Source organism: Abramis brama (genome assembly GCF_963993115.1).
Source record: "Abramis brama genome assembly, chromosome: 9".
In the NCBI taxonomy this organism is placed as follows: Eukaryota; Metazoa; Chordata; class Actinopteri; order Cypriniformes; family Leuciscidae; genus Abramis; species Abramis brama.
The window spans coordinates 42,343,837-42,367,014 of NC_139971.1; the positions used below are offsets into that span (position 1 = coordinate 42,343,837).

The 23,178-nt window shown below is 39.3% G+C and overlaps 1 protein-coding gene across 1 annotated transcript in view; it reads left to right on the plus strand.

Moving 5' to 3' along the window:
* LOC311089541 (uncharacterized protein) overlaps nt 1–23,178 on the plus strand; it is a gene marked incomplete at its 5' end in the record, with an annotated part of 89,009 nt that overhangs the window by 50,059 nt on the left and 15,772 nt on the right. The window contains 10 exons of the mRNA XM_084124264.1: nt 5,151–5,321; nt 6,620–6,793; nt 6,944–7,114; nt 7,587–7,760; nt 7,923–8,096; nt 11,315–11,485; nt 13,561–13,589; nt 13,677–13,734; nt 14,852–15,003; nt 16,689–17,070. Coding sequence (XP_083980390.1) covers nt 5,151–5,321; nt 6,620–6,793; nt 6,944–7,114; nt 7,587–7,760; nt 7,923–8,096; nt 11,315–11,485; nt 13,561–13,589; nt 13,677–13,734; nt 14,852–15,003; nt 16,689–17,070 — 1,656 coding nt within the window. The remainder of the gene's footprint in view (nt 1–5,150; nt 5,322–6,619; nt 6,794–6,943; nt 7,115–7,586; nt 7,761–7,922; nt 8,097–11,314; nt 11,486–13,560; nt 13,590–13,676; nt 13,735–14,851; nt 15,004–16,688; nt 17,071–23,178) is intronic.

Here is a 23,178-nt window from a genome sequence, read left to right on the forward strand (position 1 = left end):
ACTTTTGCCGTTTCTTTGTGACATTTTTCATGAACGCGTCATCACCTCTCAATAGTTAATATTGTTATTTGGTGTTCAGTTTATACAGGTTTTCAAATGTTATTTAATAAAAAAAAATGTTTTTTTTCCCTGTGGCTGTGTTTGCATTAATACTGACCTTTCACAAGGCGCCGCATCTCACTGTGCACGCTTGCCACTTCACTACTGTCAGCAAGTAGCTTCATACTTTTCAGTTTAGGATGCAGGAACATTGCAAGTCTGTGTAAACGATGAATTTTTCGAACTTGTCCTGGAGAATACTGAGGCATTTCTCCTTCAGTGAGGAAATGGTCATGCTATCATTTGAAGAAGCTCGCAAGTGGCGTCTGATGCGCTCATACCAAACAATGGTTAGATGGAGGGTTGGGGTTTTCGATGCCTCTAACGCTTTAGTGGCTTCCTTAAATCGCTCCAGGAATGCAACAAAGTCAGAGAGGACCTCTTCATCCAAATTTGTGAGGCGGTCAACTTCCCCTCTCTCTTCAAGAAGTGTGCGGATGTCTTCATATTGACTGCTGATAGACTCTAGCATTGTATGCAGGGAATTCCAACGTGTCTCTACAGAGTTTTTAAGAGTCTTTTTCAGGCGAGCCTGGAGGTTGGTCTGCTTGAAATATGTCACCAGTGACTTGGCCGAGTCAATCATTGCAGTTACTTCTTCCCCATACATATTCTCCTGGGACGGTTTGAATGTAGTGTACAGGACAGTATTAAAAATATGGGCAGCGCAGCTCAATCTGGTCACTGTACGCAGGGCTGCAACAATATTTGCGCTAGAAAAATTGCGCTATCTGTCACATACACGAGTTTGGAGTAGAATTCATCAATGCCAAATTTACGCAATGCGCTGATGATGGCTGGTTTTAATGTTGTCAGCCGTTTTACGCAGTGAACTGTCCCACTCAGAGGTACACAGCACTCGTTCGATAAGCTCCCACTCATTGTTAATGTAGTGCAGAGTAACACAAAGGTAGCCGGCCTTTCTGTAATCGTCAGTCCACATGTCCAATGTAACAGCTGCATTACTCCCCTCCAACTGCATTTTAAGTTCTGGGATTAGTTTTTTGCTAATCTCCTCTGCATATTTGTTAACACCACGAGAAACCGTCGTAGGGTCAGGCAGTAGTTGTTTAACATCCACACGACCAGCCCGAGCACCAACATCTATCAACCCTTGTGCTAATGCAAAAAATCCCTCGCCGTGTACTGCATCAAAGGGTCTAATATCATTGCATACAAAGTTCACAGACAGCCTGGTTATGGTGTCCTTATCATCTTTACGAGGCACCTTTAGTTCTGTCCCCTTTGAAAGATACTGTTCGATAGAACTGGTGCTCGGTTTGTTACTGCAGGTATCTGCGTGCTTCCTCAGCGACGAAGTTCCATGTTTTCGGCTATCGAACACGAAAACTTTAAGGCAGGTTTTGCATGCAGCAAAGCCTTTCACAATGTTGCTTTCTTCATCAGAGATGACTCCAAATTTCTCCCACACATTGGACTTGAGTTTCGATGAAGTATTGTCGACAACTTTATAATCTCCTCTAGCTATTTTTTTTTTCAAATCCTCACTATCCATCTCGACGACTCATGCAGTTCGAGTGGTTGTGATTTTTTAAAAGTGAATGTAATGTTAGGCCTGGAGACTCATGGGAGGGCGCGGGCTCAAATAAACTAAAAACAAATATTTTATCAACTTGAAATACAGGCATAGTTTTGTAGATGTGTTCCTAAAAATATGCATTAATTTTTACATTTGCACGTGACTGTTTTGAACCCGTGTTTAGACCCGCGTTTCCCCCATGTCCGACCCGACCCGCACCCGTATCCGACACAGTTGGATATTTTTCACCCGTTTGAGCAAAATTTGCGGGTCACCGAACCCGTGCAGGACTCTGGGTGAGACGGCGTCAGGGGAAAAACGGCAGAAGGGCGTAGTCCGCTGAAGGAATGCTCGCTAAAACTGAAGGGCTTGTTCTACGATGAAGCTTACAGTATTCAGTCAGGGACATGCAGTTGTCGCTGAAGGAGTGATATCTGCTATAATGGCGAATTCGGGGCTCTGATATAGGCTAAGGCCACGCCCCCTTGGGGAGCTCTGACGGGTAATGATGCTCATTGGCTACAGGTCAGAGGCGCCCACGCCATTGGTTTGTGCAGTTGCTGCAGCACAGCCTATGAGCGAACCAGACGCTCAATGTGCTAGCTGTGCAGCTGCAAATGCGTTTTAAATAAAAGCTTCAGTAAATCGAGGAAAAGGAGTTTCCCTCTGCGTATAGCTACGCAATACGAAGTGACCGTTCGAAAGGGAACACGCTGAGCCAGAGTCAAATCATCGCCAAACACGGAGGGGCGCGGCGGCTTTTTAGTATCTTTCGGCCAAAAAACGAAAATGTTATTTTTGGGCGAAAATTTTTGGCAGCCTAAATTTCATTGCATCCCTAATTTTAAGACACCCAAATGCTCTCGCGGGCCATATAAAATAATGTGGCGGGCCGGATTAGGCCCACGGGCCTTGAGTTTAACACATGTGGGTTACAGCATGTTTCAAACCACGTTTTCGGTAAACTAGTTTTAAAGGGAAAACACTCAGCAGTGTTTTCAAAGCATATTAAAAACACCACACTGAAATATAAACATTAAAAACTTGATTTTCACCACAAGGGGTCATTAGGTTACTTTTTGAAGTTTTTGTGTAAATTTGGAGTGCTGTCAATACAGAGAACAACGACAAAAATCGGTGTTGCCTACACCGAGTTATCCTCTTTTTAAAATTTGCACCCTGTTGACTTCAATGGGGCAAGTTTTAAACCTGCTTTTAGCCTCTTAACATCCTTGATGTGTCATTACAAGTGCACAGGTCATGTGAGTGATTCCTTCAGAGTGATCACGGGTGAATCTGACTGCAGTAGATGTGAAAGATATTAATAAAAATGATGTTATTTCAGCCAGCGCTCATACCTGTATTTTCTTCCTGTTTTCGGTCGAAACCCATAGTAATCGATTGTCGAGTTCACACGCATCTTTTGCAGCGATTTTTGTGTGAGCATATCAGTGAACACCCCTGACTACTCTGTGAGTTTCACGTCTTTGTAAACGAAAGTTTAATGCATTTTATGAAGGATTGTTCCAGTGCACCTATACACCCATTCTAGAGGTTAGGAAGGATTGTTCCAGTGCCCATAGGCTGCCATTGTGTAGGTGGGGGGGAAAGCGAAATAAACCTAAAATTCTCGGGACAGCAGCATGTGTCCTAATTTTAATCTTAACCGTTCTATTTCATCAGAAACGATCTGTAAACAGGGCTTTAAGTGTAAAATACCGAACTTGTCCTTTAACCGCCATAGAGTTTGTCATTATAGAGTTAGAACTGATGAATGCGGTTTACAGGTTCCATAGAAAAAGAATGATGTGGTTGTGTGTGAGCGGCAGAGATCCGATCATCCGAATCAGTCTCTTTAGGCATACTTTCATGTTTTCAGACCAAGTAGCTCAATATGAGAGGCAACGTACAATGCAAAGACGTGTGAAATAAAACGTCATCATGTTTTAAAGAAGAGTGGCTTGATTGCTGGGAATAACATGTGATGAGCAGAGCAAAGTAACAAAACTTAGAGAATTTTCAATTACACATGCAGTAGTGTGCAAACTCAAAATACATCAGGTACATACCTCAGAATTTTTAGTGGGTTTCAAAGAAGTGCTGTCAATCGATTAAAAAAATGAACTAGTTTAATCACACATTTTTTCTGTGATTAAACGCGATTAATCACAATTAAAAACAGGGTTTATACGTTTTTAATATATTTTATAATGTAATAATTTCATAGTTAATCTCCAAATTAATGTAAAAGCAACATAAAGACACTATATTTTAAATACTTGTTTAATGGCATATTTTTATGTATGAAGGCCAGTATTACTGATACTAAAACTGCTACTGATGTCTTGATGATGTCTCCCCCAATTTAAAACATTAATTATAGCCATTCTGTTACATTCGGGAGCGTGACAACAAAATTGTGGACTCCACTTGCAGGCTTTATTTACAAGAAGAGCATGGTCGAACAGGCAGTAGGTCAATCACCAGTAACAGGAAGGTAACCAGAACAGTAACAGGAAGGACACGGTAAAAGAGTAATCCAAAGACACAGGCAATGGTCAAGGCAGGCAGCGAACGATCATAAAACAAGGAATCTGACTAGGGTCAAAAACAGCAAGGAAACAAGAATAACACAGAATGTGAACATAATTATAAAGAGTCACTGATGAGAAACAGGTGTGAGTGTGTGATTAGCACCTAGATGGGGAATAGTGGGAAATTGTGGGAGTCCATAAGACGACATTGATGAACACAGACCCAGGACACATGTTACACATTCAACATTACAGGGTATTGAAAGCTCTCTATTTTTTAAAACATTTATTAGGCTTCAAAAAATATAACAACTTTTAATTTAAGTGAACTTAAAACAATCATAAATTACCCATAAACCCATAATAAATATTATATTTACCTGTGCCCTGTGAAATATACAGAAATTGAATAAAGTTATCTAACAGTCTGCACTGCATAAATTAAATAGATTAATCCTTATTAAAGCTACAAAAGTTCTTTAATCAAGAGCAGTGAGTAATTTTCATTTAATTATTTTTCTTTAATGACACACAACATTAGTGGCTGCTGTCATTTTAAGATCTGCAGATGCGCCTCATTCTCTTACAACCTTTGTTTATTTAACTCATTTAAGACTGCTCTTATATAAATTAATTAGAGTTAATTAAAATAAATTAAAGGGAACATTGGTTCAGACTTAAGTTTTGTTTGATGATTACTACATTCAGAAAGTGTACTTCCTTGGAGTAGATAAACTAAAAAAGGAGTTCATATATCTGACTGCTTGTATTCATTGCCAAAAATGTAGCCATGTGCAGTAATATTGAAAATTGAGGATGCAGAGCATCGTGATATTGAATCGAATTGTTGACATGGTAATCATAATCAATTTGAATCATGAGACCAATGAAGATTCACACCCCTATTTATAATACACTTGTTTATATTGTGTTTATATTGTGTAATAACTGTATTCATATTTATGTATTTTCTGTAGACTTTCAGACTGCAGTATCACAGAAGAAGGTTATAAAGCTCTGGCTTCAGCTCTGAAATCAAACCCTTCACACCTGATAGAGCTGGATCTCAGAGGAAATGATCCTGGACAATCAGGAGTGAAGGAGCTCAGTGATTTACTACAGGATGAACAATGTAAATTAAAGACCAGGTGAATACAACCTTGAAATATTTAATAAAATTGTACTTTTAAAATAACCTGAAACCATGCTGCAACAAAACAATAATCAGTTGATTTTCATGTCTTGTATTGATCCATTGTTTATTAATCACATAAAATATGGAGGATTAAAATGAGCAAATCTGTCACGTTTGGGTTGTAGAAAGAACAGGATGATGAAGATCAGGTTCAAAAAGGCTTTAATAATCGAGCAAACAATCCAAAAGGCAGGCAGGCGAGCAGACACAACTTAACGTTAATGTGACCAGACTAATTAGAACTGAAAACACAGGAACTTAAATACACAGGCAAAAACGAGGTAATCAACGACGACACATTTGAACATGGCAAATCATATTAGTAACCATAACAACAAAGGAGAAGCGGGAAAACTGAACAAAGGAAAACAGGAACTGAAGAATGCAAATTAAAAGTCCATGAAAACTAAACTAAACACACATAACAGAATAACTGTTACAATATCATTCACATAGTCTTTTTTCCGAAATGTTCCGTTGCAGCTGAATACCATGAACAAAAATCTAAAAGCTAAAGAACTTATACAAGGAACTTTTGCCTATGGTTTTAACAAAAATACCACTGCAAAAACAGCTATTCTAACTAATATAAATTTCAAGCATTATTAAATACAAAAATACTCAGCAATTAAATAAGAACAAATAAATACATAAGCAATAACACAAATAAATACAACTAAAAGGTACAAATGTTTAAGATTTTCAGATGTTCAGGTACAGAAACTGAAATCAAATGTAAGATTAAAAAACGAGACAGGCATTAATCAGGCACATAACACAAGGGAAACATAGACAACGAACCATCCTAGGACTGCAAACACAGGGAGACTAAATAGGAAGCAAACAAAAGAGGATAACTATAAAGGCAGGTGGGGCAAATTAATCAATAATCAGGTAACAAGATGGGAGGGGCTAGACAATTGACAGGAGAGCACATGGCACAAGGAAAAACATGACAAGCCATGTGCTCTCAACAAACCAGACTATACACAAACATGACAACCCGGGAATGCCAGAGCTCTGTCACCAACCCAACATGTCACCTAAACAGAAGTGACAGAACTCTAACAGAATTGGAATTGATTTTCCAACATCACACTCATACACTAACTATGAAACATACTATTGGGAATGATCTATATTTTTTTCTGTATTTGATTTATAACTCCACTCATAAGTAGGATGGGAGCAGCAAAAGTTATACAATTATAACAAATTATCTCATCTAAAATTCTCTTCTACGTTCTGTAGGTTTTTGAAAAGTGCTGCTGCACAGGAAGCATGTGACTATCTCACTAAAGTTCTGGGTAAAAGTCTATTATTACTGACAGAACTGGATCTGAGTGAAGATAAATTAGGAGATCTGGATGGAGATAATCTCTCTGCTCTTTTGATGGACTCTCATAGTAAAGTGGACAAAATCAAGTGAGTCATCATGATTTAAACATTATAACTTCTCTGTTAATTGATTGTAAAAGACTGTCAGTCACTTGTGTGAGCAGATATGAAGATCCGTTGATCTGATGTGTGTTGAATATGTGCTGAATAATAAATTATGGTGTTTTCTGTGTTCAGGCTGAATAATTGTGAGCAGACAGAGAAAAGCTGTTCAGTTCTAGCTACTGTTCTCTCCTCTAAAACCATCCTGAAAGAGCTGAACCTGAACAACAGCCGTCTGCTGGACTCTGGAGTCAAAGAGATCTGTGAGGGACTGAAGAAGCCTGTGTGTGAACTAGAGATACTCAAGTGAGTATATTTCACCATCAGCTACACTCAACACCACAACACTTGCTTATCAGTTATATATATTTGAGTCCACTCAACTTCAGAAGTGAGGAAAAATCTAAGAATAGTTTTTTAATTTTGTTTTGTAGTAATAAAATAGGAACAAATAAATAGCAAACGGTGGCACAATACAATAGAATGAAAAGACAGATTAAACAAACACAGCTTTATGTTTTTCAGGTGCTAAAGCTTACAGCTAAAGTTACAAAAGCTATTGAGTCGAGCAGTGAGGGGTTTTTCTCTTTTTCTTTGTTCTTTGATTAAAATGATAGTAGGTTTATTAGGGTGCTGTCACTTAAGACTGAATACTAATCCAATATACTGTTACACAACATGCCTTCTTATCTCAACTATTTGCAGTTCAAAACTGACTGTATTTACAGCAGTGTTCATTTTAGTTCTAGTGTTCATTGTAAGTTTTCATGTTTTCTAGACTCTCAGACTGCAGTATCACAGAAGAAGGTTATAAAGCTCTGGCTTCAGCTCTGAGATCAAACCCTTCACACCTGATAGAGCTGGATCTCAGAGGAAATGATCCTGGACAGTCAGGAGTGGAACACCTCATTAATGTACAAAAGAATAGTTCCCATTCACTGAAAACACTGAGGTGAGCGTTTTCTACAAATTAAACTGCAATAGTTTTAAGATTTTATCTGAAAGTGAATTAAACCATGAAACTATATTTCTGCACTTACTTGTATCAATAATCTTTTACCACATCTGTGTCGTGCACAGTTGTGAAATATCAATGTACTGTCTTTGTTTCTAGGATATTACAAAGTCCTGCTGCAGATGAAGCTTATCTGTTTGTGAGAGACATTAAGGGTAAAAATCCGTTACTCCAGAGTGAGCTGAATCTGAATGATCGTAAACTAGGAGACACACGAGTGAATCAGATCGCTGCTTTACTGCAGGATAAACTCTGTGAAATCAACACACTGATGTGAGTATTGTGTTCACTTGTTATTGTACATTTAAAGTGTCTTAAAAAACATCAGGTGACCAAAACACTGTAAGGCAGGGGTGTCAAACATACGGCCGTGGGCTGAATGGGCCTACAGGTTTGTCTAATCTGGCCAGCGGGAAGATTTGAACAATGATAAAAATAGAGATGCACTGCTCCACTGACCATAAATCTAAACTTTTTTTTTTTTATCTCTATTCTGGACCTGCAAAAAACAGCTTGTGTAAAACATCCACAATTTGTATACGTTAACACAGGCAGACGCTGAATACAGACGGATAGAAAGTAGTTTGTATGGTCAATATTAATGTAATTGTCAGCGCACTAAGGTTTAAAAAAAAAGTAATTCTAACCATCTGGCCCTTAACCTAAAATTAGTTTGAAACCCTTATTTAAGGGCTTTTGCGCTAGGTAGTTATAGGTACTAAGTTATAGGAACTAGTCACCAGGGCGGTCCCCTGAGAATAAATATTCCCCTGGGGTAATTTTCCTGTTTGCATGCACCAGTTGGAACTCAGTGATTTAAGCTTGCCGTAAGTATATGTAAACTGTGTTTACACATCTTTTAAAAATATTGAGTATCTGTGTTTCTCATGTATTCAGCCAGTCAGCATACACTTACGTCACTATAGTACCCATAGTGCTGGTTTAGACCCTACTCTGAAGTAGAGCTAATTTAGTTCCCCTTAAAAGGAGTTCCTATAACTAAAATCATTCCTAGTTCCTGCAATGCAAACACACCAAAAAGCAAGTACTTCTGCCAATCCACCTTTTTCCTGAATTGTAACTTTCGTAAAAAAAATTCTAGTCAAATTAGTGTACTTTCCGAGCTGATAATGTAACATTAAACCCTATTAAATTTGTTTAAAAAAGCACATGGTTCCATGGTGCCATCATTTTACAGTGTTGCAATGACCATCTTTTGTCAGCACCTCACCCGTCAAAGTTTAATGAGTGCTGAAGTTAGCTTCATCGAAAACAGATGGGCACTCATAGAATGGGTTCCTATTGTAAGACTTGAGAAATTAGAAAATGCTGGGCAGTCTGTTTGAGGAACAACCACTCCCTGAGAAGACAAAGGACCTTTCTGGAAATTAACATTTGAACTCTCTCTTGTGAAATTAACATCACCATTCGAGACGCAAGTCTCAACTAGGCATCATCCTAATCTACATTTCTTTCCCTTTACCCCCCCATCCCCCGTTCTTTTTCTCTTGTTCCTGCTCATCGAGTCGTCTTACGGTTATAAAGTTTACCAGTTTATTAAGCACCCACTAAAAAGGTGTATATATTTTTTTACTGTTAGTTGTAACAAGTGTTTGGTGTACTTTGCTGTGTTTCTTGATGATAATGAAACGGAGAGAGAGAGAGTTTATGGATAAGACTTTAATGCGCACTTCTTATACTGTGTTCATTCAGCTCTTACTGTGATTTTCTGGAGTAAAACTGTGGTCCGCTACAACAGGCTTAAATTAATAGTGGATAAAAGCAGATGACAAATACATTATAACTGTTATTAAACTAAACTATACCTGTTCTATATCCATACAGTATATACTCCGACACACAAAAACGGCGTGTATTTCTGAGCCCCAAAATGTTTTAAAAACATGCTGGAAAAATGATCTGTTGGGTATTTTCAGCTATCACCTTGACATACACACTCTGGGGACATCAGAGACTTATTTTACATCTTGTGAAAAGGGGCATAATAGGTGCCCTTTAAGATGTTTTGTGAATACGGCCCCAGATCTCTCTTATTGAAAATGTATGGCTCATCATGAAAAGGAGAATCAGAGAACAACAGCCATGGACTGTTGAGTAGCTGAAGTCTTGTAACAAGCGAGATTAGGCAAAAATTCCACTTGCAAAACTGTAATTCCCAAACAGCTGAAATGTTGGTAACACTTTATAATAACTGCACACTATTAATCATTAGTTAAGCATTACTAAACAGTTAATTCATCATTTATAAAGCATTAATAGACATTAATAAGAAGTTTATAAATACAGTTATAAATGCTTTATTCTTGATTTATAAGCATATCTATAATGTGTTTAATAATTGTATTTTCATACTTTATTAATGATCAATTTATCATTTCTAAATGAAGTATAGCATTATTTACAAACCGGTTACATTATCATTATTTACAAACTAGGTTTTGTCATTGATTAATAAGATCACTTAGGAAGTGTAAGTAAATGTAGTAAATTCAGGTAGTTATAAAGCATTTAGTAGTGGTCAGTTAACTATTTTTTTTTTGAGCTCATCTAAAGTGAGGACTAGTTATGCCTTGTAAAGCATTTATAAAGGAGATTTAAAGACTCAGTTTTCTTCTAAACAGAAAAAAGAAACAAACACAACACAGGGATACAGAACATAAAAATATTTAACAGCCTTTAAATCTCCTTTGTAAATGCTTTAAGAGGCATAACTAGTCCTCACTTTAGATGAGCTCACAAAAATAGTTAACCGACCACTGCTAAATGCTTTATAACTACCTGAATTAACCCTGAATTACAGTTGAAATGCATGATAATATACCATTTATTAACACACTAAGTAAATATTACTATATGTCTGAATAATAAAATGTATTTAAACAGTTTATTAATCATTTACTTACATTTTCTAAGTGATCTTATGAACCACTGACAACTCCTAAATAACCGGTTTGTAAATAATGTAATACTTAATTTAGAAATTATAAATTGTTCATTAATAAAGTATGAAAATACAATTATTAAACACATTATAGATATGATTATAAATCAAGAACAAAGCATATATAACTGTATTTATAAGCTGCTTATTAATGTCTATTAATGCTTTATAAATGATGAATTAACTGTTTACTAATGCTTAACTAATGATTAATAGCGTGCAGTTATTATAAAGTGTTACCGAAAAGTTTATTTAAAAGAAAAGATGATGTTACACAGTGGGAAACATGCCTCAGTCCCAACTCTTTTAGCGTGTGATGCAGCCGTCACATTTTTTATTTATTTCAAAACACAATTAAGTTGGTCAGTGAAAACATTGGAAATCTTTTCTTTGTACTTAAAGGTCAGTTAAATAAAGATTAAAGAAAAGTAACAAATCACAGACTGTTGATTTTATTGGATTTTACAAAATGTACCAACTTCTCTGGAAATGTGTTTGTAAAGTCTCCCTCTTCTGTTCATCATTTTAGGCTGCGTAAGTGTGGTCTAACAGAGGAAAGCTGTTCAGCTCTCGCTACAGTCCTGAGATCAAACTCCAGTCTGAAAGAGCTTGACATCAGCAACAATAATCTGCAGGATTCAGGAGTGAAGAAACTCCAGAACGGATTAGAAAATACAATCTGTACACTGGAGAAACTCAGGTGAGTTCAATAAACTATTGTTTGATTCCACTTAACTTGAATGTTTTTTATAGTAGTTTGTTTTAACAGCAGTGTTGGGGAAGCTACTCTGAATCTGTAGTTTGACAAGCTACAAGCTGCTCAAAAGTTAAAGTAAAGTTACATTCAAGCTTGTAGCTACTCTACAAGTTTCTATTAAAAAGTAGCTAGCTACATTGAACCTTTTTTACAATGACATTGTTACAAATAACTGAATATTTGTTAAAGGAACACACCGACATTTTCCCCTATTTACATGTTGTGATTTGTATAGTCACAGCGTGTACGAATAACAAGGTCACATTAGACACAGCCATCTTCTAACCATATACATACTGGGAACTATATTCTCAGAAGGCGAAGCACTGCTACTTGGGCAGAGTGAATTGCTCGCAGCGCCTGAGAAGCTCGCGGTGAGGAGCAGAGAGTTCGCTCAGTGTTGGAGTAAATCACTCCGCAGAAGTAGCAGTGCTTCGCCTTCTGAGAATATAGTTCCCAGTGTGTATACGGTTAGAAGATGGCTGTGTCTCATGTGACCTTGTTATTTGTACACACTGTGACTATACAAATCACAAAATGTAAATAGGAAAGTGTTGGCGTTATTTTGTCACTTATTGGGAGCAGTATGCTAGCTGGAGCCGTTTACCTCCAGTCTTTGTGCTAAGCTAGGCTAGCGGTGGTTGCGTCAGACAGAGTTACGGCACGCACGGAGATGAGAAGGGTGTGTTTGGACTTATCTAACTCTGGGGGATACGGTGAATAAGCTAAAGTCCCAAAAAGTCGCCGTGTTCCTTTGAATGAATGAATGAATGAATGAATGCTTTATTTCGAACATAAACATAAAACAAGTAACAAAAGAAAGTAAACTGAAAAAAAAAACAAAAAAAAAAACAAACAAACAAACCAAACAATTAATGATAATAATATGAAACCAACATGTCCGAAAAGAATGTCTTTATTCTTTAATAAAGAATGTTTTAAGTAAAATATTTGGGGGGTTTAAAACAACATGTTGTAATACAATTATGGTTTCAATGAGTGGGGTGAATTCAGGTTGACTGGGAAAATTTTTCCCAGTCATTTCAATGGCAAAAAGTGTCCCAATCGTTTGATTTTGTAAACTATCCAAAACACACAAAAAATATAGCCTATATCTCAAACTTACTGTCAAAGTGCAAAATTGCTACAAATGTAACATCAATACAAGAACAAAATGTATGCAAACTCAAACTGGATACACAGGAGTAATCAAAAATGCAGGTTAAACTCACAGCACAAGCGATAGACTATTTACTGAAAAGAGCCGCTCTGAGACGCAGATCATGAGCTGCTCGCGCTTTGCTTGAAATCCCACCGCAACCATCCTTTGCCATGTAATAAGCGCACTACTATATTGCAATTTTATTTCAGTTCGATTATCTTTTAGGTTAATTACAAAACTAACGGGACAGATAATTCTATGGTGGTTTATTATTGTAATTAAAATATAAATACACATTTGATATAGAGTGCAATAAAGCAGGATAAGTAGTTCATTTAAAAAACTTTCATTCACCTTCCATATGCGCTTTAAGTCTGTAATGTAGACTGCATTTTAATCTTTGGTTTGCATAAATTACAGTCGATTCACATGAAATATCCATTCCTGTTCATCCTTTTCATAATCATCAGACAATCTCTTGTTTGACTGTAAAGTCGCAAAATGCATGATGTAACAACAGATGGTGGTAATGAACAAATGTAGTTTATCTAGTAAGAAGACGACGCTGCGTTACTTCAATGCATTACAGGCTCATGATTCATCAGAATGCAAAATGGAGTGTAGCTTTCAGTCGCGCTACACGGCTACTGGAAAAAGCAGCTAGCTACTGGAAAAGCTACAATGTTTTGAAAGTATCTGAGCTACTGTCCAGATACTAAAAATGTAGTTAATGTTAGTGGTATCGTGACTTGTACTGTAGCTAGCTACTTCCCAACACTGTTTAACAGTATGAAATATGTTTAAATATATTAATCATAAAATAACAATGAATTTTATGAATTCCCTTTTTTTCTAGACTTTCAGACTGCCGTATCACAGAAGAAGGTTATAAAGCTCTGGCTTCAGCTCTGAGATCAAACCCTTCACACCTGATAGAGCTGGATCTCAGAGGAAATGATCCTGGACAATCAGGAGTGAAGGAGCTCAGTGATTTACTACAGGATCAGAAGTGTCAACTCAAGACACTGAGGTGAGACGTGATGAAATAACACAAAATAAATATGCATGCTAAATATTCATACAAAATATTATTTCAGTAATACAATAAGCTCCACAAGTTTTGTAGTGGGGGTACTGAGTTTTGTTTAGATACAATTGCAACCCTTTACGCACACCTTGGCAATAGAATCGCCATTGGCTAGTACATTTTCACCAGACTGATATACTGTATGTGTATATATATATATATGATTCCATCAAATCTGCTTGTCTTTGTAAAATGTCTTTTTAAATATCTAAAAGTACACTCATCACACATCAGTCAATCAAGCATTATATAATGATAATCAAACACTATTTAATGATAGAACTTTAGTAATTAAAACTTGGTAACCATGTATGCATGCATATTTGTCATTTTAACTGAAATTAGGGCTGGTGGTGCTTATGTGGACAATCCTTATGCTGGCTGCGCATCCATTGAGCTGAATTGAAATACAGGGTTGGCCATTTATATGGATACACCGTAATAACATGGGAATGGTTGGTGATATTAAAGTCCTGTTTGTGGCACATTAGTATATGTGAGGGGGCAAACTCCTCAAGATGGGTGGTGACCATGACATATACTAATGTGCCACAAACAGGACTTTAATATCACCAACCATTCCCATGTTATTACGGTGTATCCATATAAATGGCCCACCCTGTAGTACAGACAGAGAGCGAAACTCTCAAACGGTCAGATATATTTTCAATTGCTGAACTATTCCAAACTCATACTCTGCCTCTAACACACACACTGGCGAGTAAAATCTAAGAGTTGATTAGCCAATGGCTCGTGATAGACATTATTTAGTGCCCAGAGTGAAAATTTAGTCGCAGATGCGAGTGATTTACTCCCATTGTAGAGGGTTGAATTGTACTGATGGTATTCAGTAGTATGGTACCGTATTAAATGTTTCTGAAACTGTAGTTTAATGCCATCAAGCCCAGGTTCACAGTATCACTGTATCTCTCTACAGCAGTTCTGAGTCTCCAGATGTTCACAAACATGCAGTTTCACAAGACAGTTTTCTCTGCGCTGATGTTTCTCACATATTGCTTAAAGCCATAAAGACATTTAAATTTCATCTTCCCTTCTGCAGGTTTTTGAGTCCTACTGCAGAGGAAGCCTGTAAATATTTGACAGAACTTGTGGGTAAAAACCCGTTACTCCAGAGCGAACTGAATCTGAGTGGACACAAACTAGAGGACACACGAGTGAATCAGATCGCCTCTCTACTACTGGATAAACACTGTAAACTCAACACACTGATGTAAGTATTTTGTTTTAGTGACATAAAATGTTACATTACATTTAATATTATTTTTACAGTAGTGGATAATACAATTTCCTCATTTGTTTGAGTCAGAGCAGTTTTTCTCTTAGCAGACAATAATGTTATATACTAAAATTAAGTAAACCATTAAAAACATACACATTTAGATAATTACTTTCACAGATTGTATATAATTTAAATTAAGTACACATACTGTATATGCTTTAATTCCAAAAGCTTATATTTTATATCTACTGAGTTTTTACTTTAAAGTATGTTGATGTGTGCAAATATTTGGTTGTGGATAGAGACCTGCAATCCCGTGGGATCTCATCCATAAAATATCTAAAAACAAAGAAATTATTATTCATCTATTGCACAAAAGCAACAAGAACAACTAAAATTTTAAGAAAAATGTATTTACAAATGCAAGATTATGCAGAGTTTGTATTTTTAAAGCATTGAGCAATGTAGCCTATCACAGACTGTTGATTTCTTTTACGCAATGATCAGATGTATTTAAGTTAATCCACTCACTGCTCAAAACACCATTTGTTCAGTGCTGGATTTTGTTCACACTCCTCTCACAGTCCTCTCAATATCACAAACAATTGTAGACATTATTAAATATTTTTGTGCAGTCAACTTTACAGATTATAACTAGTTTTGTGAGATGTCAGCTTTTTAGTGATTATAAAGGGAGCGCTTTTTGCATGCACTCTGCCATGCCAAACCTGTCACAGTGTCTGGGTGATGTCCCCTGGGTAGCCACTAGAGGTCCTCTTCCCCCACAGGTGTCAGTCACTATTGGACTACAATCCCCATCACCCTTGTCGGACTCATTATTCATTATCACACTCAGCTGTTCCCACTCACCTTGTTAGTGTCTGTCTATTTATACCCTGTCTGTTTAATCACTGGTTCTGGAATCCTTGTATTTTGTCACCCGCTTCCCAGAGTCTGTCTTGGTTTGGTTAAGTGTTTATTTCTTGTTTTTGGACTGCTTACATGGATCTTGACCTTTTGCCTGTTTCTGGATATATGATTACGGATTACCCAATAAAACTGCACTTGGACTATCACCCTTTCGTGTGCGTGTCGTGACAGAAGGATTCCAGCAATATGCATAGATCCAGCAGTACGGGTTTTCGTATCAGTCCCCCAACCACTGAGAAGGAGAGGAGGGGATGATTTAGTAATTTAACGGCCCTACGTCAGCAGGGCCAGACGGTGGGTTGCCTGTCTCAGGCATTTTGGACGCTCTCGAGAGGTATGGGTTATGATGACACAGCACTGAAGGATTTTTTAAATAACTGCCTGGATGACCCTTTGCCTCGGTGGGAGATGAAGGGGCTTGAAAGCCTGGACTTTTGGGGTTTCACTAGTTACCTACATCATCGTAGCCAGTGGGCTACACCAGCTACGCCCATCTCTCCGGACAAGATGGCCGCCACCGAGCCAGTGTCTCCGGACAAGATGGCCGCCGCCAAGCCAGTGTCTCCGGACAAGATGGCCACCACCGAGCCAGCGTCTCCGGACAAGATGGCCGCCGCCGAGCCAGCGTCTCCGGACAAGATGGCCGCCGCCGAGCCAGCGTCTCCGGACAAGATGGCCGCCGCCGAGCCTGTGTCTGTTCCTGTTCCTGAGCCTGTGTCTGTTCCAGTGTCTCCAGACAAGGAGATCGTTATGCCACCGTCTCACCCTCATAAACGGAGGAGGAAGAGGAAGGCATCTCTCGCTCCTCACTCTATGCCTGTGGTCCCCGTACAGCCCGCTGTCATCCCAGAGGCCGTGCCCAAGCAGCCCGCTGTTGTCCCGGAGGCCGTCTCCGAGCAGTTCGCCCTGCCAGCCCCGCCCGAGCTGCTTGCCCTGCCAGCTCCGCCAAGGCTGCTCGCCCTGCCGGCGCCACCTCAGCGCACTGTCAAGTCTGCCGATCCAGAAAGCGTTCGGGTCACGTCTGCCGATCCAGAGAGCGTTCGCGTCACGTCTGCCGATCCAGAGAGCGTTCGCATCACGTCTGCCGATCCAGAGACTGTTCGCGTCAAGTCTGCCGATGCGGTTTCTGTTCCTGAGCCGGTGGTGTCTGTTCCTGAGCCGGTGGTGTCTGTTCCTGAGCCGGTGGTGTCTGTTCCTGAGCCGGTGGTGTCAGTTCCAGTTCCTGAGCCGGTGGTGTCAGTTCCAGTTCCTGAGCCGGTGCCTGTTCCGTGGCCGCCCGAGGGGTCGTCTCCGCCGTGGCCGCCCGATGAACAGTCCGCTCCGCCGTGGCCGCCCGAGGGGTCGTCTCCGCCGTGGCCGCCCGATGAACAGTCCGCTCCGCCCTGGCCGCCCGAGGGGTCGTCTCCGCCCTGGCCGCCCGAGGGAAGGTCTCCGCCCTGGCCGCCCAAAGGAAGGGGGCCGCCTTGGCCGCCCGAGGGAAAGTCTCCGCCCTGGCCGCCCAAAGGAAGGGGGCCGCATTGGCCGCCCGAGGGAAGGTCTCCGCCCTGGCCGCCCAAAGGAAGGGGGCCGCCTTGGCCGCCCGAGGGAAGGTCTCCGCCCTGGCCGCCCAAAGGAAGGGGGCCGCCTTGGCCGCCCGAGGGAAAGTCTCCGCCCTGGCCGACCGATGAACTGGCGTTTCCACCCTGGACATCTGCACAGCCTGCTCCGCCCTGGCCACACGATCGACTGACATTTCCGCCCTGGCCGTCTGCACCGCCTGCTTCGCCCTGGACGCCCGATGGACTGTCTGCTTCGCCCTGGCCGCCCGATGGACTGTCTGTTTCGCCCTGGCTGCCGGCTAAGCCATCACTCCCTGTTCCTGTTCCCCTCCATGGACCTGGCCCCCCATCCCTCCCCCTGATCCTCCACCGTTCCACCTCCCTCCTGGACTCTTGTTTTGTTTTTTTGTGTGTCTTGGAGCGTCTGGTAGCCGCTCCGTAGAGGGAGGGTTATGTCACAGTGTCTGGGTGATGTCCCCTGGGTAGCCACTAGAGGTCCTCTTCCCCCACAGGTGTCAGTCACTATTGGACTGCAATCCCCATCACCCTTGTCGGACTCATTATTCATTATCACACTCAGCTGTTCCCACTCACCTTGTTAGTGTCTGTCTATTTATACCCTGTCTGTTTAATCACTGGTTCTGGAATCCTTGTATTTTGTCACCCGCTTCCCAGAGTCTGTCTTGGTTTGGTTAAGTGTTTATTTCTTGTTTTTGGACTGCTTACATGGATCTTGACCTTTTGCCTGTTTCTGGATATATGATTACGGATTACCCAATAAAACTGCACTTGGACTATCACCCTTTCGTGTGCGTGTCGTGACAAAACCATGCACACCGTAGCCTATGATTGCTTTTCTGTTCAATTAACAGTGGTTTGTTAATGTTGATGCTCTCAATAAAATATTTGTTATTAAAGCGTTTATGCTATGATGTTGTGGCAAGGCACAACATTTCATGGACGTAGGGATCTAAGTATGCTTTTATGCGTGAAAGTTACAGGTGGGACCCGGAGAAGGTTACATATGTTTTTGTAGGAGCAGGACAGAATCTAGCGGGAGGGGCTGGGAGCGGGACTGAAAAAACTGTACCAAGGACTGGAGGTGTTTAATTGGGAGTTGTGAAACATGACTTTAAAAAAAAAAAAAAAAAAAAAGCTGCAAAACAAATTAGTTCCAGAACAAAGCAAATTAAATTGTGATGTACCAATTGTTCGGCCACCGATCTTTATCAGCTGATATTTATCTTAATTCCACCCTCTTTTGATTGACAGGATATAATCAGCTCTGATCGTCAGCTGTTATCGTCAGCTGTTGTTAAACAATCAGCCGATGGCCGAAAGCTTGGAAAATCGCTTTTATCTGCCAATACCAATTACAAAAAAAAAAAAAAAAACTTATTTTTTCCCATGCCTGGAGAAGTATAAAAATGTAGGGAGCATTTGATTTGACAGAAAATATGAATGGAAACTTAAATGCAGAATGATGTCATCAACATTATTGATCCGATTAAATGGTAGAGAGAGACTGTAAAAATGTAGCACCCAAATGATGACATTGACACGGAAGAACCCCCTTCGAAGTTGATCTGAAATGGTGTCAACTTTTTTGCATTTGAAAAACGTGCAATGAAAAACACCTGCAATTTTTTTTCTTTGTAATGTCATATAACAGTAAGAGAGAATTATAGATCAGAACTTTACTTTTAATTTTAATAAACAAAAACATTAAAATATTTCAGTGATGCTTTGGATGAACGATATACAATATATTGGCCCATTCAAAAAGCTAATATATAACAGCTTTTGACAGCGCCTCACGAGCTCAGCTTCTTGTTTGTCTCACCAGAACACGCACAGCAGCGGAGTGGCGCGTTCACAATCGCAGCCTGTGATTCGGTCCGCTGAAGAGGTGCTTTTCTGTGGCGAGCAACTTCTATGTTGCCCTTGTTCCAACAGTGACAAGTCAACGGTCTGAAGAAGAACAATTCAGTGTAGTTGCCGTTCGATTGACATTTCTGAACAGGGGTTAAAGTGGGCCGGAACGGACCGGAACTGCGTTCCGGCACCTCAGATAAATAAATAAATAAATTCAAATCAAATCATTCTCATCAAATTCAATGATTCTCATCATTCATCAAATCAAAACGTAATATCACCCCCGGCACCGCCTTCATAAACATGCTTCCCGACGTTATGTTCACACTCCTGTCTGATTTAAATGCATACACCGGTTCACGCATGCAGACAAAGTCATTCCTCCCTCCCCGCTGAACGCCAGCGATTACTAATGCGTGAAATGCACTCACGGTGGTTTAGCGCGGTAAAGTTAGTTTTAGATTCAGTATTCGCCGGACATTTGTTTTCTCTTGTATTATATTTTATTATTATATTATTATATATTATATTTATACCTGAGAGAATGCTTTGACGCGTTTTCATAGCGCATGATGCCTGAGGCGTCTGCCAATTTCACCAACTGCGTTAAACGTAGACTATAATTTGTCTTATTTAAAATTACTTTTAACATTTAAAAACAGACGTTTTCAAATTCCAAAGCTTGTATAAAGTTCCTATTGGCAATACTGACTTAGGCTACAGCTTTCCTGGTAACCTTGAGTAGGCTAAATTAACTTGTCTAAGAAAATGATTCATAAAACATATCAGTTGAGCCTGTTTACCAGAGGTGGGACAAAGTCATTGTTATGCAAGTCACAAGTAAGTCTCAAGTCTTTGCCCTCGAGTCCCAAGTCAAGTCGAGTCAAAAATGAGGCAAGTCCCGAGTCGAGTCAAAAGTCAAAGCCAACAAGTCTCAAGTCGAGTCCAAAGTCCTACCATTTTAGTTTCGAGTCATTTCAAGTCCTCTTACCACAGAAATAAAATGTATACAAATCATGTATGTCTGTAAGATTTGTATTTATTTAAACCTCTTTTTATACAATGACATTAATCAAATACAGTAAAAAACAGAAAATTAAAATTTTCACAAAAAATTTCACATGAATTTATTTCTTCTGCTGAACAGAAAGGAAGATATTTAGAAGAATGTCAGTAACCAGGCAGTTTCTGGGTCCCATTGACTTCAATGGGGGATGCAATTGTGATGCAATTATTAATAATTGTGATGTAATTTTTGCATCACAATAAGTGTATTGTGATTGTCAAAACATTTTAGTAACTAAACTGAATTTTATTAGGTTTAGTGACAACATGTTACAATGTTTACATGGTTCAATTTCTGGTAAGCTACGCTTTTTTATTATTTCAGTTCAATTCAATTATTGTGATTTGATTTAATATTGACTCATTTGGATAAATATTAGGTAGGCTACACAAGATAGGCATTAATTTTTCTCAAGAAAAAAACAACTCACCTAATGCTGTAAACATACAGAGAGCCCTATCAGCTGGCAGTATTATTTAAGGTTAAAAATAACACAAATTAAATATAATGCGTTTTTTATTATAATAACAACTTTATTTAATGATATAAGTAAAAATATAATAAACATGCAATATAGCACACATATTTAGCAAAATACTCTCTATAGCTCTTTTTTTCTAGCCAACTAACGTGCCTATATTATGGTCATTAAATGGCTTTCCTGAGGTAAATGTTATGTGATATAATTGTTCTCCAACTGTTTTATTGACCCCTTTGATTGATGGGTCGATATTATGTATGAGGAATATGCATTTCGGTATGTTGTACTTTATCTTTCAACAGTGTTCATTCGTGTTTAACGTTATTTACTATCAGCTAGAGATGATCGGTTCACGTGCCGCTAGGGATCTGTCGTGTCACATTTACAAGCGCCAAAACGGTATTTATTGTCTGAATTTCGTAATAAAAGTGACAGAATCTGAGAGCAGATATTGTTTTATATAAGTAACCTGCTCGTGCTCTGTCTAGTCTGTCGGTCTCCGTGTCCTCTTTGCTTCGCGATTTTTCTGTGCGTGAGAAAATGGATGTGTGGCGTGAGAGCGTGTGAAAAGAATGCGTGAGAGTTGGCAGCTATAGCAGTTAGTAAGTTACGGTACATCCAATAAGGTGCTTAGCATTCGTTCAAATTCGTAGCATGCGTTGTTGCTTGTTGCGCTTCATTGGTTGTCTTGCAATGTGCCTGCTTAGATGCTGTCGAATCAAAACAACGTGGGACTACAGTGATTGGATGTCGTGCAGGCAGCGCGCGTGCTCTCTGCATGCATACAGGTGGTGCACATTTTTTCACAGATGCAGATAAACTGAGAGCGGCGCGGCCGTGTGAACATTTTTTCCCCAGTTTTCATGGGAAGTAGCAAGTCTTCTCGAGTCAAAAGGCGCAAGTCCAAGTGAAGTCACGAGTCATTGATGTTAAAGTCCAAGTCGAGTTGCAAGTCTTTGTACATTTTGTCGAGTCGAGTCTGAAGTCATCAAACTCATGACTCGAGTCTGACTCGAGTCCAAGTCACATGACTCGAGTCCACACCTCTGCTGTTTACTTTCTTCACTGACACAGACGAAAATGAAAGTTCAGACTAAAGTTCAGCTTTAGAAGGGGAAGAATTAGGGCAGAATAAGGAGACAGAGAAAAAGAAAGATGAAGATGAGGACCAAGCAGATATTGACAAATAATCTAATGACAAGGTTTTAAAGAAAAGAAAAGAAAAAAAATGGCCTTCAAAAACCCTAAATTGCACATAATTATGTCAGAGAAATCCAAATATTCTCGGGGGAGCATGCCCCCGAACCCCCCTAACTACCTCACATTTCACTCAGTTTTGAACTTCCTATTTTTTGGGTTAAATTTACATTGTGAAAACAAGGTTGTGTTACTGTAACGATCACCAGCTGGAGCTGCCCTTGTGAGCCACCAGAGGGCAGTCCACATCAGACTATCATATTCACTCACTAACTACATTTCCCATAACTCACTGCCCGGACTCATCACTTATCACTGATCACATTCACCTGTACCTCATTCACTGATTGCATTCACCTGTCTCATCCTGTTAGTCTGTCTATATATACCTTGTTCATTCATTCACTCACTGCGAAGTCTTGTTAAGTGTTACACTGCTATTCTGAGCGTTTCCCTGGTTGTCTTGTTTCTTGTTTTTGGATATCTTGCCCTGTTTCCTGGATTACTCTCTTGCCTCTGGTCCCTGGATTACTCTCTTGCCTCTGGTCCCTGCCTGTTTTGTTTGTTTGTTTGTTTCTTTGTTTTGGACTGCTTTCCTGTGTATGACCCTAGCCTGTATGTTGGATTACGCCTCTGGATTGCCCCACAAAATAAAGCTGCATTTGGATCTCCTACTTCGTGTCTCTGAGCAGTACGTGACAGTTACGTATTGTGGTGGTCACACTGTAAAAAAGAATACATTGATTTTATTGATATCTAATTAATAAAAATGAGGCAACAGATTACAAGCAATATTATTAATTAAATTTAACAAAGTAGAATTGAGTAATAATTAATCAAATGAATTCCTTTAAAGGTAACCATTTAAAAATGTACAAAATATCTTTTATTGCCAACATTGAAGACACCTGGTGTTAACAAGCAGAATCACTGAAGGAGAAAACCATAATTAAAGTCACCATTGTGGAGATCAGTGTGTGTTTTAGTTGGGCTCTTGGCCTTAAATTATTAACTTTAAGTTTTGTTTGGCTGCTGTACATGAGTTATAACAGCCAGATGA